This window comes from Martes martes, assembly GCF_963455335.1.
Source record: "Martes martes genome assembly, chromosome: 4".
In the NCBI taxonomy this organism is placed as follows: Eukaryota; Metazoa; Chordata; class Mammalia; order Carnivora; family Mustelidae; genus Martes; species Martes martes.
The window spans coordinates 109,984,895-110,003,043 of record NC_137891.1 but is presented as its reverse complement, the minus strand read 5'-3'; the positions used below and the strand labels follow the sequence as shown (position 1 = coordinate 110,003,043).

The 18,149-nt window shown below is 37.0% G+C and overlaps 1 protein-coding gene across 1 annotated transcript in view; it reads right to left on the bottom strand.

Moving 5' to 3' along the window:
• Window positions 1–6,787: 6,787 nt before the first annotated feature.
• DPYD (dihydropyrimidine dehydrogenase) overlaps window positions 6,788–18,149 on the bottom strand; it is an 842,461-nt gene continuing 831,099 nt past the window's right edge. The window contains exons 22-23 of the mRNA XM_080800117.1: window positions 10,832–10,972; window positions 6,788–8,253 (exon numbers count right to left, since the gene is read on the bottom strand). Coding sequence (XP_080656243.1) covers window positions 8,080–8,253; window positions 10,832–10,972 — 315 coding nt within the window. The 3' untranslated portion in view covers window positions 6,788–8,079. The remainder of the gene's footprint in view (window positions 8,254–10,831; window positions 10,973–18,149) is intronic.

Below are 18,149 nucleotides of genomic sequence, written 5' to 3'. Positions count from 1 at the left end.
TTCCCCAGATGGATTTAAGGATGCCTTTATTGCTATTTCCATAACTGTACGTTAACATTTTATTAGAAGCAATACTTATTAGAAGCAATACTGGGTATTTCTAGTGTTTTCTCATGAGTTTATGCAATGGCTAGACTACCGGTTCTTAATAAATGTAAGTTGCTTTCAACTCTATTGCTGGAGATCTCTACAGTCCATTCCTTCCTCCCTTACTCCACTATTGCTGCCTTATTAGCTTAAGTTCTCAAAACTTCTTGCTCAGGTCGATGTAACAGCACCTAGTTAGACTTGGGGCTACCAATGTCTCTCACCATACTCTGAGTGGTATGAGATATGTTCGCAAGCCTCTGTTCTCTGCCACTAAAAGAATCTCTGGTTTCCCACCTGATAAAATTGATCCAAAAGCTAAATGTACATACATTTAGGCCCAAGAGTTTTGTGATAATATGGGCAGCCCTGACACCTGAACGTTTTTAATAATAATTGTTATGTTTTTAAAGATCTATTTACTTAACTTAGAGAAAGGGAGAGAGAGAGCACGTAGTAGTGGGGGAAGGGGCAGAAGGAGAGGGAAAGAGAATCTCAAGCAGACTCCCTACTGAGCAGAGCCCAGGCAACGCGGGGCTCGATTTTACGACTCTGGGACCATGGCCTGAGCCAAAATCAAGAGTTAGACGCTTAACCGACTGAGCCATCCAGATGCCCCTAATAATAATTATTTGATAAATGCCAAGTATTGGGTTTTCTTTACTGTTGCTGTAAGAGGCAAGCCATCTAGAATTTTCAACTGCCTGACAAGTTCCACATGGGTGTGTTTATGATCCCACACATCTTCTTTAAGGAAGGTATCTTCTGCATGCTGAAGTTGACAGTCATTCATTCGTTAAAACATCTCTTGATGCAGACATTAATAAACTTCCTTTCCTAAATAAATAAATCTTTTATAATGCATGAAGATTAAGAGTACTTCATTTCTCATTTCGCCTCAGTATGGAACTTGTAGGCTAAATTTTATTAACTGCTCAATTACACAATCTGGTTAGGGGCCAGGCAGCTTCAGAATTTTCTATTTGCTACAATTCTTTCAGATTTTTTTCTAGTCCAGTAGGTTGCATCTTATTCAAGATTTGGATTCTGAAATCATAGTGTTTCAATTTTCAACAACTTGATGACTAATGAAGTTAGGCACCTTTTTCATATATTTATTCATCCTTTGGATATCCCCTTTCTGTGCAGTGTCTCTTCATGTCTTTTATCCATTTGGTCTCTTGGTGGTCTTTTTCTCATTGATTTGTGGGAATTGCTTTTGTGTTTTGTACCTGAGTCCTTTGTCGGTTATACATATTGCCAATGTACTTTCTCACTGTGTGACTTATTTGTTCATTCTCTTAATGATCTTTCGATGGAAAGAAACTCCTGACTTTAATGTAGTTATTATCAATGTTTTTTTCATGATGAGTGTTTTTGTTTCCTGTTTATGAAATATTTGCAGTATGCAAAGGTGAAGCTATTATACAGGAAGGAAGAGATGATAAGAGCTAAGGAGGAGACAGAGCTGACTTCAGGGCATAAAGGTTTAGGGTTTGTATTTGAGTAACCACTGTTCAATAAGCACTTTGGTATAAACATTTGAAATTCAGAGAAATGGAGATGGCGCACAGATTTTGGATGTTCTAAATCCTTTCCCTTTTCTCTTTCATGTAGATGTTTTATCTATGCTGTTCTTGCTTTACCAGGTCCTTGGACTCCTATCATGCTTTCTTTAGTGGAAGAGAATGTAAAGCTACCACATTCTTGTCCTTAGGAAACGTTCAAAGGTCTTATTTAAAGGGTTATCTCAGAATCACATTGGAGTAGTGGGCATTGTTGTCGGCCATAATTGTTGGCAGGACTTTGCAGTGTGATAAAAATGAGTCATGCTCATAGTCCCAGAAGAAGAAAGGAACTTTCATTATTAAATATTCCATGCCCCACCCAGCCCTGTAGGTTGGAGAAGCCCCACTGCAGCATCACAGCCTATAAGGAGGAGGAGCAAGATGTACTCTCCCAAATGTTGCAAAACAGAAATAGAATATAAAAAAATTCGTGATTACCTTCCCAGAATCCTGTCCCAAATCCCTAAAATCTCCTGCCCCCGATTCACTCAAAAGAGGCTCTTTTAAAAGAGAGTAGATAAGAATTTTTGGATTTCTTACCTAAAGACATAAATTGAATTGGAAGGTTCTTATCTTCCGCCCAGGTTTTTATACCTCCATGAAAAATATGCAGATGAAAACTTTTTAGTAAGTGTGTGTGTGTGTGTGTGTGTGTCTGTTTGGCATTTTCTCTTGCTCAAATACCTAGATTCATGCAGACGGATACCATAGAAGGCCAGAAAGATTAATAAACCCACACTATTCATAGACAGGTAGATCTTATTTTCAATGGAAACACATAAAAAAAGATATTGGTAAGCAAAGAGGTCTTGAGCGACATGCTGACTAATGCAAATCCTCAAAACCTACCAGCAGTCTGTAAACTTGAATTTATCGATGGCAGTTGAATGAAGAAGGCACGGAAGTAGAAAGTCAGGAGTACACAGAAGGCCGTTTGTCCATGCAGAACACAGCATAGGGAAGAGCACCATATACATCCTGTAAATAAATAACTGCACAGGGCACCTGGGTGGCTCAGTGGGTTAAGCCTCTGCCTTCAGCTCAGGTCATGATCTCAGGGTCCTGGGATCAAGCCCCACATCGGGCTCTCTGCTCAGCAGGGAGCCTGCTTCTCCCTCTCTCTTTGCCTGCCTCTCTGCCTACTTGTGATTTCTCTGTCAAATAAATAAAATCTTAAATAAATTTATTTTAAATAAATTTATTAAATTTATTAAATAAATAAATTTATTAAATAAATAAATAAAATCTTAAAAATAAATAAATAAATATTTATTTATTTATTTATTTAGTGCACAGGTACATTGCCCCATATGACTCACCACTATAGACCATTTACCAGCGGCAAAGTGACTTGGCTTCTTTATGGCACCACAGTCTATGCTGCATATTAGGAGAACAGTAAATATGAACATAATGATAGCCAGTATCAGTTTATAAATGCACTGGATCGGTTAATGGAAGGCTAACACAAAGGGATAATCAGCTGTGCATGTTTCCAACCCAAATGCGACCATTCAGTTTAAAGACGTCATATGTAATTTTTAAAAAATTTAAGCAGAAAATCCATGTTAATTAATAAAAGGGGTACCATATTAGTGTTACCACATTAATGAATAAAAGAGAGAGCTAGACTTCACAAACCTCACAGAATCATTAAGGATTTGGTCCAAATTTTCACTCTGCAGGCTGTTTGCTGAATTGTGTGCATCTGTGGGTAAGAGGAAAAGTTATAGCTCTGGGTAGATAATAGTGTGTCTAATGGCTTTCCTGTTAATTGAATTAACTTCATAGGACAAAAGTAGATCAGATCCTGCCAGGTAATAAGCTTGTTTCTAAGGGCAGTATCTTAACCCTTTCTGACAGCAGTTACTGCTGGATTTCTTTAGGCCATTTACTGTTACTCGAAGACCACCAAATGTGAATAATTTGGAGAATTTCTCCAAGTATCTATATTGTAGAAAAATACAGAATACTTGCTTAGCAGAATAATGTAGAAGAGAGAGTATTGCCTGAAAATCAAGTTAGCTGGGCTTCATTTCTGAATATGATACTAATTAAATATATCAATTTATGTAAGTCACTTATCTACTTTTCCTTTAAATTTCCTCTTTAAAAAAATAAGGAAAATACTTCTGCTATATCCAGCTCATAGAATTGAGAAGTAAAATTAGACAGCTATACATATAATGTGATAATTATATATAGATAATGAGATAATTTTATTTATATATATGTTAAATTTTATTTCTGGGTCTTTTATTTTTGTTTGAATTGATTATCCTATTTTTTTTTTAACCTTGATCTTCCAACTGCATGGAATATCTTTTTCTAGATTGCTACAGATGATGAGTGTTAATTTAGGAAGTCATATCACTGGTCACTACTATGACAGTCTGATTTTGAATCTAGCAAACATTGATTTTTGTTAGTAGACTTTTATTTCTTTAAAGTGTGTTTAAAATTTCTGTGTCCATAAATAATAGCAACAGAAATTATGATTATATCTAATGTATTAAATATTAGGCTATGTCTTCTCCATTTTACAGATAAGGGAATTGAGGTTAATCGCTTATGCTTCTAGTCCACGGTTCCTATGGATTTTAGGCATTGCCTTCTATTACCCTTCCTTGATTTATCTTTCTAGTAATTTGAATAACTCAGTTTATTTTCAACTCAGGGTCTTTCCACCAGCCTTTTCTACTTCTAGAACACAAACACTCTTCTGTATTCTTTATATGGTTTGCCCCTTTCCATGAGTTAGGACTTCTCCACCCCACTCTTTGAAGAGGTAAGTGTGTGTCCTCCTCATCCCTACCCCAGGCCCTAGCTGTCATTGCCAAAGTACTTACCATAATTTGCAGTTTATTTATTTTTGCTTTTTGTATTCTCTACTAAGATGTAAGCTCAGTAAGGCAGGAATCATATCTGTCTGGTTCATGGTTGAATCACCATCAACTAGCTTGATATAAGGGAGGTACTTAATGTTTTTGAATGAATGAATGAATGAATGAATGGACAGAATGCTGATTATGATTCCCTGAGGGATTCTAAGATGATTCAAACTTCTCTCTCTCTCTGCCTAATATCCCACATGTTCTTTCCGTTCTAACCCCAAGCTCTTAGAGCTTTCTGGATAGTCCAGACTTTTCATACCTCTGTGCTTTCCTTCTTGTTTCCTGTTTAGAAAAATGCTTTTATGAGCTAAAAATGTGGCTTAACTTATCTTGTCAAAGGAGTAGCCTGTAGATGTCCCTTCTCTATTGTTTTCCTAGCACTGGCAACACATTCTGTAATATGTGTGACATGCCCACTTCCCCTGTGGATTGTAAGTGAGTGGAATTTAGGAAACCTTCATCTTTTGAGTTCACACCCTCAGCCCAACCCATGCTTGGCACATGGTAGTTGTTTGATAAATATTTGTTAAATGAATGAATGGCTGGATGAACAAAAGGAAAAACAGATGGTTTATTAGATACAACCAATACACTTAGAAACATACCTAATTAGCTTTGTGACCTGTAACACATTACTTGGACCCTTTAAGCACCCATGTCCTCCTTCGCTAAGTAAGAAAAAACAATACAATCTACCTTTGATCATTTTAATCATAAAATAAGATAATAAATGTTGTATTCAAAAGGGTTCTTTAGAGAAACAAAGCCAATACCGTGTGTGTATAAAAAGATTTACTTTAAGGAATTGGCTCATGTGATTGTGGAGGCTTGATGAGCCAAAATCTGACAGGGGAGGCTGGCCAGCTGATGTTGCAAAGGAAGTCCAAAGGCCAAAAGCTGGATAATTTCCTCTTGCTGAGGAGGTAGGGGGAGTCAGCTTTTTGTTCTCTCTGGGCCTTCAACTGAGGATGAGGCCCACCTTCATTATGGAGAGCAATTGCTTAACTCAGAGTTTACTGGTTTAAATGTAAACCTCATCCAAAATCACCTCCCAGAAACATCCAGAATAATTCTTGACCAAGTATCTGGGTATTATAGTCCTGCAAAGTTGACACATAAAATTAACTATCACATATGTAGTCCATTTAGTATAGTTTCTTAGACATAGGAAACACTCAAAACCAGACTCCTTTGTCTGATCCTATGTCTTCACTCATGTCTAAAGGTAAGGAACCATGAAAACGTGTGTATTAGGGCCAATGGTATGTGGTCTCTTGCTGGATGGAATGACATAATTTTCATTCTTCCCCTATTCTAGAGTCTCTCTGCAAGCCACACATTGTTAAGACTAAAGTATGTTTCCCATAAACAGCATAGATAAGAAATGCTTCTTTGTGTACAGCAGAAAGAGGACACAACAGAAATATGTGTGAGGAACATCCTAGTGTAAAATCACAGATTGCCACAGCCTAAATCAAAAGCCTGGTCGCTTGCAGTTCCCCAAAGTAGTTCAAGTAAAGAGCCATAGCACTGTGTTCACTCTTTCTCAGAGAAGGATGCAAAAGTCATGAACTATTCTTTTCTTTAGTCTCTATTAAGGGAATTTCTGCCTGGCAATCAGTGTCTTGAAGAGGACTCAGGCATATATGCATGGGATGTACTTTAAAAAAACTCCCAGAATGAAAAACCCTCATCAGATTGAGGTGGGGGTAATACATTGTGATGGTATCCACATGGTGCTGGTAAATTTATTTTCTGGACAATTTGAACCCTTCTCTGAGGTGTTATCAAGTACAAAGGGTAAAATGCCCCCACGATGAAAGGAGCAAAAAAGTGAGTCTATTATTTGAGTCCTTAATATTTCACAACTATCTAAGGAATACCTATTAAGTGACATTGATTTTTCTTATAGCGAAGATGGCACCTTTGATGGTAGGTTGCCATTTTCTCATTTATCTCTGCCCATGAACCCTTGCAAGAAATCTGGCCTGTGCCCAGTGAAAGACGCATTTTGGCAGAATGGAATTAAATTCAGTAGGACAACCTGGGTAAGAGGGACTAGAAGCGAAACGTTAAAATAACTGCACTGTCATTACCCTCATTAGATCTGAACTAGCATTATATATACATTTGGATGGAATGCACTATAGGATTAATCAAAACTTCACCCCAAAATCTAAATGGTTGACATAATGTTGTACTTGCAAGAAAGGCAGCCAAAAACCACGTTGTTTAAAATGCTTTATGAAATTTTATTTGATATCATTCAATCATGAAGATTTTCTGGTAAATGTGCATTTCTAAAAGTGCATAAACAAACATTTTATTTTTCTAGATCTTGCATTTTTCATAGAAATATACCACAGGTTATTACTTAAAGATTTGCTACTTACAGATTCATATTAAAATAAGCCACAAAGAGATAAATGAATTTATGTGATGCCATGTGCTGATTATGAAAAGAGAGAAATATAAAAATATTATTTGGCAGTAACAGAAAATATGTATTTCCTATTATTTGATTACTTTTAAAATTAAACAAAAACACTAAAATAAAGAGTAGTCAAGTTAGTTTTGCACACTTAATATATATTACCAATACTATATTTTTCATTCTTGAGTAATGAAGCATGTGACCCACTGCCATATAATTTGGGCTTTGTTCAAACATTAATTGCTATAATCATGAAGGCTACTATTAGAAGCAGACAGAGCAGATCTGTGTACAGCAAAAGAGTGGCTTTAACCAGGGCTCCATCCTAATATCTTATTTTGTTAGGAACATAGTTTAAATATTTAAAGAAGAATGTCATGTTGATTCATTGGTAGAGTTTGACTACCCATCTCGGGCATGAGTGGGGACCAGCCGAGTGATACAAATGATTACCAAATACTTTCACTTGAGTTTCTAGCCTCCCACAAAGAAGCTATTTTGACGAAGGGGCCTTAAAAAAGTTTTGCAAACCCTCTTTGGCTTTCTTTTCCTGTCACAGTAAATAAGTATTTGACTTTCTTCATTTGTGCTTTATGGAGCTAATTGCATTTGCTTAGAAACAGTGTTAAAATTAAATGTAATTTTTAATTATAAAATGTTTCCTAGGAAACATTTTCTTATAAGTTAAATGGTACTTTGTTCTAAAATACTTAATTTCACTTACAATTAGAAATCAAAGACAGAGCATAGCACAGGGCAATTTGGAAACTATTGCATTAATTGCCACAAAAAAGTTAATATTTTTCAGAATGGACAGCTAATGGTAAATATCCAATTAATGGCCACACAGTTATTTAACAACTATCCTCACAAAATAATCATTCCATTTTATGACCATTAATTGAATGGTCACTGGCAGGAGACATTTTTTTAAATTTGGAAATTTATTTAGAAATTTATAGTTTTCATTTAGAAATTTATTTTAAAATTATCTATTTGTTTCAATTTAGCAAGAGCTGAACATAATGGTTACAATTAAAAAGATCGGCACAGGTAGGTGGCCTCAAAGTTCATAGCAACAGTTTCACAAATCAACTTAACACACCAGATTATTCACAGCTAAGGGCAAGCCTCTCTTTGGTTCATAAGGTGTTGTCCTGGAAACCATTTTGATGCAGTCGATAATAGGGCAGACGCTGAGACACAGAGTACAGCCGGTGCAGGAGTCAGTAATGGTGGGCAGGTGAGTGTCAGGATCAAACTGGATAGCCTGCAAACAAAGAGTATTGTTGTCACTGACCAGAAAGGTCAAGGACGCCACCATTTTAGTAGGAACGTTTTCCTCCACTGCAGTAGAGAGGCACTCTGAGAGGACAGAGGATGATGCCCAGCCCTGGGGGTCAGTATAGCAACAGTTGAGCTGCCAGAGGTGCCAGAGGGGAGGGGGAAGAAAGAAAGAAAGAAAGAAAGAAAGAAAGAAAGAAAGAAAGAAAGAAAGAAAGAAAGAAAAAACAAACCAGAGAAGGAATCCTTTTAAATTAGAAATACATTATTTAAAATTCCTTAAAGGTATTTTTCTTGGGTGGTCCGAAGAAAAGATTGAAGAACAGTAACTCTCTCGTTTGCTTTGTTCTGAGCAGAGCGCAGGTCCTTCCCCTCCTATCGGGATGGGGTGTCTGCTACCTGAGGATGCTGGGGTGCTTTCTCTCCAAACGTGCCTGGTTCTCAAGGATGAGAACGTGTCACAGTCAGCTGAGGCAATGAATATATTTGCTTGGATTTCAAATTAGAAGAAAACAGGAGTTAAAAAAAAAAAAAAGTTGGCTTTAGTGCCAGTTTTGGGGTGGGAGGATTTTCAATGAAATAATTCCTTGATTCTGACTTCTGTCCTCTGTCATATAAAATATGTCATAATCCAATTGAAAATAATTTTTTGGTTAAAAAAGTTGCCCTCTCTCAATTGAAGCTACTTGTAACTATAATTCTTTCCTCTTTTATGCACATAAAAATGAAGATGGTTTTATTAGATTAAATTATGTCAGACTGCTTAATATACAAAAAGTCTGATCTTCAAGGAAACAACCATATTCTAACTGAACAAGAACTGTAGATATGACAAACCATAAGAAACTTCATCCACATAAATTGTTGCCATTTTTTAAAAATAAAACAACATCTTGGATGGCTGTTTGAATGAGTAAAAACTATTTCTCTTCCTTATGTACCCTTTTATAAATAGAAACCCAAGAAGCAACTGAAAATAAAATAATGCCTATATCTTAAAAATTTTATGCTTTATAAACTTGCAGACATGTAAAATTTTATATTCAGTTGAAGAATTTGATTTTCTATTTTTTATCTTTTTTGAGACAGAAGAGTCAAAGGAGGACTTTTTAAATCTTTAAAATGTATAATTGTGGTTATTTTCATCATTAATATAGTTTTTTTTGGTTGGTTGGTTTGTTTTGTTTTTCACGGACATTGTACCAAGGCTAGAATTCTAAGGTAGGAATCATAACTTTTAAGATTTGAGCTATTAGAGTCCTGCCGCTATGATTTTAGTGACAGGACTTCTTGACTCATCTCAAATTGGTTAATTAGAGGAAAGACAAAAGTGAGTGTGATGGAATTAGCATTTCCAAAATAACTGTTAGAGACACCTTTCAGCTACCAAAAAAAAAAAAAAAAAGTGACACACTAGGTAAAAAAAAATCTGGTATGGAACTAATGTCAAAGAGGAAGAGTTTTTTTTTTTTTTTTTAAGTTAAAATATGTCTGTTATATCTCTATTACGTGGGGGGCGCCTGGGTGGCTCAGTGGGTTAAACCCTCTGCCTTCGGCTCAGGTCATGATCTCAGGGTCCTGGGATCGAGCCCCATATCGGGCTCTCTGCTCAGCAGGGAGCCTGCTTCCTCCTCTCTGTCTCTGCCTGCCTCTCTGCTTACTTGTGTTCTCTGTCTGTCAAATAAATAAATAAAATCTTTAAAAAAAAAAAAGAGAGTCCGTTTTATCTCTATTAGGTGGTCAGAAGAATATGCAAAATCCCACCACGAGCAACATGGGACCTTCCTTCAGGCTGCATAAGCTAAATGAACTTCAATTCTTAAAAAGAGACCATTTTATCTACCTTGAAAATTCCATTAATCATCTCAAGAGGTGTTACTTTATTCTACTTCTTCATAGCTTGTAAAGTTTAATGAGAATAACATGATTCTGTAGTTTTGAGACTGAAGACAGCTGAATCCCTGCATCTTCTGTGTGGTCCCCTGGCAGCCTCTCTGCTGAAGGGTGGGTCCCTGGGAAGAACCCATGGCTCGCTTCATGTGGTAAGAATACAACCTGCTGGCTTCTCCAGTCACAACGGAATTCTGGGTCCCAACACTTTCCCTGGTAGGAAGGTGCTTTTTCTTTCTTACTGTAGTAGAAGCCCAGTCAATACTGAGTGGAAGAGAATTCTCTTGCGGTAGAAAGAATCAAGTCCTTTCAGGGTCATGGCAATACATGGTAGTTCTCTTCCCTCTCCTCTGTATTAAAGCCTAATGCTTCCTAACATCCATAATTGGGTGGATTTCTCTTTCTGGTTGGATTTTTCCCTACACTGTTCTGGATGATACAATGATATTAAAATAACACCGTTCACTGGATAGTGGCACAATTAGTACAAGTTATGGCTCTCCTTCGAAAAAAATTCCCATGCTTAGAGAACGAGAGGACAGATAGGCCCCTGCTGAGGGGCAATACTGGGCACGTCTGGTCGCCATCGCACACTCAGCAACACAAAATGCTTTCTGCTACGAAAGCCAGAAGAAACATGCCTCACAGCATCCCAGTTACCGCAGAATCCTTACCTGGTAGCCAGAGTCGTTACAGGTCATGTAGCATTTGCCACAGTTGATACACATTTCTTCATCGATCATGGCCACGACTTGCTCTAGGTTGCTCAGTTCACCAAAGGCTCCAAGGTACTGCAGCGCTTTTCCAATGACATCCTACAAGGTAGGCACTGAATGACTGACAGGGCTTATTGTAAAACTTTGCCATGGAATAATCAGGATCAGTCTAGATTTCTCTGTTTTTTATATAATGTTGCATTATGTAACTTAGGAAGTTTCCAGGAGTATAGTTCTCATAGATCTACTTTCCATAATTGTAGCTTAAAATTTTGTCTTCTGAAAGATGGGCAAATTTGTGTGTGTATGCGTGTGAGTGCGCACGTGTGTGCGTCTATCTCCAGCTTAGAAATGCAAGACCTAATTGACTGCATTCCATAGATTCTCCACTAGATGATCTAAAACTGTTTCTGTGGACAGAAGAAATGAAACTTTTTCAGTGATCGTGGCTTTTTTTTTTTTCCCCAATTTTGAACTTGAAGGATCCAAAAGTAATAAAAACTGACAAAGGGTGATACACTTAAACTAGAAAACTTTAGATTGCCAGGAATGTGGGGAATAAAAACGTGAATGCTATGCATTTATATCACTGCATTTGGATTCTAGATTTTCATTTCAAAAAAGTGCTTTGATAGCATACCCACCTGTCATGTGTTGAAGAGTATTTTTCATTATTTAAAAATTCTAATTTATGTTAATTAATTAGGTTCACCTAATAGCTAGAAGAAGATGCTCTTTTTCTTTTAAAGAACTAGGATTTTCTTCATTCACCCCTGAAGAGTTTTCATGCACTTACACATTGCTTTGTTCTTCCTATTAATTGGAAGTGTGTTTAATATGTGAAGCACAGAAGATGTTTCATCAACAATAAGAAATACTTTGTTGCATAAAACAAAAACAGAAGGATGTAACAATGTTTGTCAAATTAGTATGCTGTTAAGATTGTCTGCTTTTGTTTTTTAACTTTTAACAAGAGAATTTTTTGTTTGAATTCATGGTCTACATTCAAGGAGGGTTGACTCTTACTTAACGCTATCTTCCTGTATTCTCTTTGGCATTTTATTTTCTGCTCTTCTTTTCATGACCTTCATTACCCTTTTTTACTTTTTTCTCTATTTCAGCTCTAAATGACAGTATGCTGTGACTTGGAGCTTTCAGACTGAAACAAAGTTTACACTGAAACAAAGTTTACATTATTATATACGGTTTATTTGTGCATCTCTCAAGGAGTAAGAAGATAGAAACTTTACAAGACTGTCTTCACAATTTTCTTTTCCATGTGTTGGCGATAGAGCTTCAACTATACTATAGTCTGTAGGTGGGCACTTGATATCCAAATTAATATCTCTGTTCCAAATCACTCTCATGATCTCAAGATCTACATTTGTCAGCTGCATGAAGAACATTGTCACTAGAAATGGTCCCTTGAATTCTCCACTCACTAAACTTATCATCAACACCATGAAGCTGGGTCTTCTTTCTGATTTCCTTCATCTTGTGAACAGGAGTAGGATTTTTCCAATCACTGAAGCTTGAAATTTCTGAGTTTGAGCCTACTCCAACTTCTCCCTCCTCCAGCATTTCACCTATCTGTGGTCAAGTCTTGTGAGTTCTGGATCTGCAATATCTTTTGAATCCTCTGTGTCTACTTCATGTCTACTACAGTATATAACTATGACTAATTAGCTTCCCATTACTTCTAATGCAGTTAAGAGCCCACATGATGAGTCATTCTCATATTCTTTCTTTCCCCACTCCAACCTATGTAATGTTGTCATCCTAATCTAGGTTGTACAGCACAGACTAAATTTCTTGCTACCTTACTCAAAATCTGTTAAATTAAATACTATCTCACATTTAAGGCTCTCTAACAATATCTTTTTTTGGTCACTTCCAAACACCATGTGCTTCAGTTAGACTGAACACATGCTCCACAATGAACCATACCTGTCAGTTGAGTCCTCGGGTGCCTAAATTTATGTTGAATGCTCTGTCCAGAATACCCTTCCTTCTTATCTCCACTTGGAAAAATCCTCTCCATCCTTCAAAGACATCTCACGTGCCACTGCTTCATGAAGATGGCCTCAATTCTTCTACCACCTTTCCTAACCAGATTGAAGATGTGATCTCTTTGTCTCTTTATCTTCTTCATTTCTTCAATTTCCCCCCACCTGTTCTTCTCCCCTCCCCATTTTCTCTTCTATTCCCACAGTCACCTATATAGTATTTTATCTATTATGTGGGAGCAATGATAACAGACAGCTTTAGAGTTCTTACTATGTATTAGATCAATGCCATGATTTTAAAGCGTTGTCTCATTTAAACCTCAACACATGAGGAGGTGAATGAGATTTAAGGTACAAAATTAAGTAAATGATGAAGCAGGGATTCAGTCAGTGCTGCCTGACTTCAAATTCTATGGTCATATGCACTGCTGTGCTGACTCATCTGTTATTTCTCTATTTAGTGAATTCTACTTCAAGTTGTAGATATTTTCTATCTTTAGCTTCCTATATGCAGTTTCCTAGCAGGCTTTATTCATCTTTGTATCTCCTGTGGCATATCTTGCTCCTGCAGATCACTGAAACATAATGGGTGCTCAAATATTTGTTAAAATATATGTTCATTTATTCATGTACTAAATAGACAGTGTAATATTAGGCACATAGTTGTATGGGCTAATAACTACTTGTTGATTTACTGAACAGTTTTATTAATATGAGAATTATAAAAAGATTAGAGCCCTTCTTTAAATACAAAATAATCACAGTCAAAGTTTCTGGACATGCTTAATATCTCTAATAATATTTTAAGGCAGTAAGTCCATGAGGTAGCTATAAAGCTATTTATATGTGATAGAAAATAATTTTTTCAATCCAGGAAATCAATCAGTCAAAGCAGTTGTTTTGCTGAATCAGATCATGGCTTGACTGAAATCACCAGAAAATATTCAGATGATGATTAAACAAGAAACTCCCTAGACAGTCATCAAGGCTTATTCAAAAGACACAATGTATATTTCAAGACATTTTGTTGTAAGAGGCAAGTTCATGTTCTGTGTATATTAAATATGCCTTCTGCTCTGTATTAGAGATTTTCTGTTGTTATTTATTAAAATATTACTGCTTAATGTAGAAACTAAATAAAACAAGGTGCTCTTAGCCTCTAAAACTTATTAGGACGTGGTGTTAAAAAGTTATCACAGTTCTTAAGATAGTATAGTTTTTTAATCTGGAAGAGGTTAAAAGAATGGTAAACATTTTAAATTATTTTGGGAAAGAGTATCAGAGAAAATGAATTACTATTCTCTGTGCCTAAAAACATGGACATTTGTTTAAAACCCAAAGCTTCCACTTAGTACTGTCAGCGTATGAATACCCCTGAGAACTCGTCTGGAATTTGGAGTTCACTGAAAGACACATATAATCAGTAAAGGACAGATGGCTGGTCTAGTCCTTCTTGGACACATATTTGTGGAGATCAGGGAGCCTACATTCTTCCATGGAGGGTGTGGATATACACCCTGACTATTGCCATCCTGGATTACTGGAAATGTTCATTTGTGCATGTGTATGGAGAAAGTGATGCTAAATTCTCTAAAGTTATAGATGCCACATCTGATTTAAATATAAACATTCCTCAAAATTATCATTGCAAAGGACCACAGAATTCAAGAGTCACATCTTTGTCAGTTAATTATATCTTTCGGATGACCAAAAATACTTTTTAAAAACTGGATCAGTCAATATTTCTGTTTAATATAAAGTTTAGGACCAAAGAGTAAGGAATTTGGGGGCCCCAGTCCCATCCCTGTTGTATTATAATTTATTATGCTTAGTATGAATTTATTAGTTTTGGCCCATTTTTTTTTTATTGGTGATTGAAGTATTTTCAACTTGTGACTATTGTCTGGCATGTTAACTGTTCTTCCTAGCTTTAAGTCTTCTACACATCTGATCAGCGTACTTTCTCCAAACTGGTCAATAAAAGTGCTAGTCAAAGGCCAGGACCAAGGACAGTGTGCTGTGGGCAATCCCTGTGTCTTGTGTGTGAAAGGGATCCAATATTTAAATTATTTGGGCATAGCTATTTAATAATTTTATCCTTATTTGTATCATTACCAATTTGTCACACATCTTAGCTTTTACTCCAAGTTCACTACTTCCCTAATAAACCTATCAAAATAGGAAATGAGATCATTTGGTTAGTTCTCGCTAAATTTATGCTGATTCTTAATAACATCTTTCTTCATTAACGCTCCTAAGTCAAAGATTTCGTTATTTTTGGAGAATTTCACTGGGGTCAGACCTCAAGCTTGCTGGTCTCTTCTGCCAAAAAGGTCCTTTTCTAAAGAACCTGAGGCAACATTTATTTTTTAGCAGTGTGATACAGCAATATCATACAAAGATGCTTTCAAAAATACAGCATACAATTTATTTTTGATATGCTCTGAGCTAGGAGGCAGGGAGGGGGTCTGTACAGTGAGAAAAGGAAATCTGGAGTTTACATTTAGTAGAACTGTGATAACTGAGGACTCAGCATGAATATACTGAAAGGGAGGGCAGAGACAAAGCATCAGCCTGGAAATAAAGTAGTAGATTGGCAGGGAAGGTGAGAGAAACAGGTAAACCAAAAGATGGGAAGGAAGCAAGAGAAAGTCTGGGAACTGAAGTGGGGGAGAGAAGGAGTGGGAGGGGCTCACAAGTGGGAGAGACAGATGAGTGAGGTCTGGGTACGACCATGGTTGGCTCAGCACAGTTTTGTGCTCTGATTATTATATTCTTTTAAAGTAGGTAGCTCAGGCTTTAAAGGGGCAAGTTCTTGCCAGGCACTATGGATCTAAATTCAGTGAAGCTGATGTGATATGTTTCTACTATATCCTTACCTATCTTGGGCTTCAATTCTCAAATATGTTTTCCCTACCCTTTTCAGTTATAAGAGCATTCTCTATGTGGATGCTAGAAAGATAATAGGAATTGAACAGTTCTCACTAATTATAAATTAACAATATACCATCTGCCCTAAGTAGTGGGTGTATTTTCTTCCCCCCCCTTTTTTTGTTAACTTTTAACAGACAAAATACATTTTCATTTTCCCTAATATTTTTTTCCAAATTCAGATAATTTGAGGCTTTGGTACTTCTCAAACATCCTTAACCCTTGATACCACTCTTTTCTGATCATCATTGGTAATGTGATCTTTATTTTCTAATATGACCATTGACTGCTGATTATCTAAATGCTTGACCCTTTTTTTTACTCCTTGGGAGACTGAGCGATTAGGTTATCAAATTTCTATTTGACAGCTTCTCATTCTTCTTTTTTAAAAGAGGTTTTATTTATTTTTGAGAGAGCGAATGCACAGAGAGTGAGTGAGAGGGAGAAGCAGATTCTCCACTGAGCAGAGAGCATGATGTGGGGCTTGATCCTAGACCCTGAGATCATGACCTGAGCCAAAGGCAGACACTTAACTGATTGAGCCATCTCGGCATCCCGCTTCTCATTCTTCTTGATTTATCTTCAGGTCAGAGTCACTGACTATGGGATTGTTTTCTATTGTTTTGTCTGAACTTCCTGAGATGAAATTTACTAAAGGTGGAGGATACTTGTATGTCCAAGCTCAGATTTCCTTTCTGTGGCCTAGTGAGCTCACAGATGATATGGAATGTTACTTTCCTTCAAGATGCTTTTAGCTGCCACTTTTCCCAAACAGATTTTTATAAGGAGCCAGAAATAAGGCAACACAGCCAGACCCCTCGTTGCTTCACTCTTTTCTGTGAGATCAAGTTTACAACAAGGCAATTCAATAATTTTTCAGATGTTTTGCCTTTAGTGGAGTGGGATTTTCATCTGAAGTCTGTAAAGGCTTACATCGCTCCTCTATCTTGCCTGTCCCTATTAACCATCTGGTTATGAGGTCTGTGACATAGTCCCAGGGTAGCATTTCTGTATTTCATTCATTTCACTCTCCTGCAGCTGCTTCCTCCATGCTTCACATTCAGGTGTGTGATTTCCGTGCATGTGTACATCTTTTTGACATATACTACTCCTCCCCCAGCCCTTCCATTAGACCTGTTTATTCCAAACAAGATACACCTTTCCATGGCCGTATTCCAGGCAGGAATCACATCATAACACATCCCCGTAAGATGTAAGAGATGATATTTACCAAATTCTGTTCATTTCTTTTAAAGTTCAGTTTAATATTTTTTCATCACTATTTGCTGGTATAGAAGACAACTGAGAATGTTAATGTGGCCCCAGCCCATTTCTCTGGTATCTTCTGAAAATTGCTGGGATGGTCCTCCACTATTTTTCTTTCTGTGCCATCTCTTTTATGCTCTGTAGTATCTAATACGGTCTTACAGTTTTATCTGAGTACTTTTCTCCTTTCTCTCACAATTCAATTGAAATAATAAACCACTCGATCAGGCTGACTGGTCTCCTGCCAACACTGTCTTGCCAGTCTTATGAGATGCAGTCCATCTCTTACTCGAAGCAGCAGGAAGAAGAGATGAAAACATCACTAGTGCCCCTAAACCATTCATTTTCCTACCCAGAAATTCAAAGACGTTAGAGATACATTCCTGGCTTCATAAAGAGAATGAGAATTCATTCTCATATATATCAACAGAAGTGGGAAGCATTCGGGGGACTTTATAAGTCTTGGCAGACTCTCAAATCTCTGTTATATGCTGCCTGGGAATAAAGCACGTTTCTCATTTAGCTGGGCCAAATGTGCACACTGTCACTTTAGTTCTCAGTGAGGAGACAAAACTGTCTCCTATTCAGTTTCTTTTCTCTAGCACAAGCAAACCTGTGGAATGTCAGGGGCGTCTTCAGAAAGTCCTGGTTCACCTTTCAGAAGGACACCTCTGCACCTACTGTAGGAGGACAGCCCTCTTTTTCTTCCTTTATCTCAATCTTCCAGCACTATTTCTGATCACTGTTTTCTTCCTCAGAATCCTTTCATTTCTGTTTCTTTCATAAAATTGGCAGCTCCATAAAAGGGATATATACACACACACACACACACACACACACACACACACACACACACATATATATATATATATATACACACATATACACACACACACATACATGCATACATACATATATATATACACACATATATATGTAAATGCTGTTTCACTATGAAATGGAAGTCAAGATGTGGGCTTGCTAAAAAGGAAATCAGCTGGGTACCAAGTTGACCTGAGGGCCTCAGACCATCCCTGGTATAGGATTGAGGGCCTTTGAGGCTATTTTTAGCT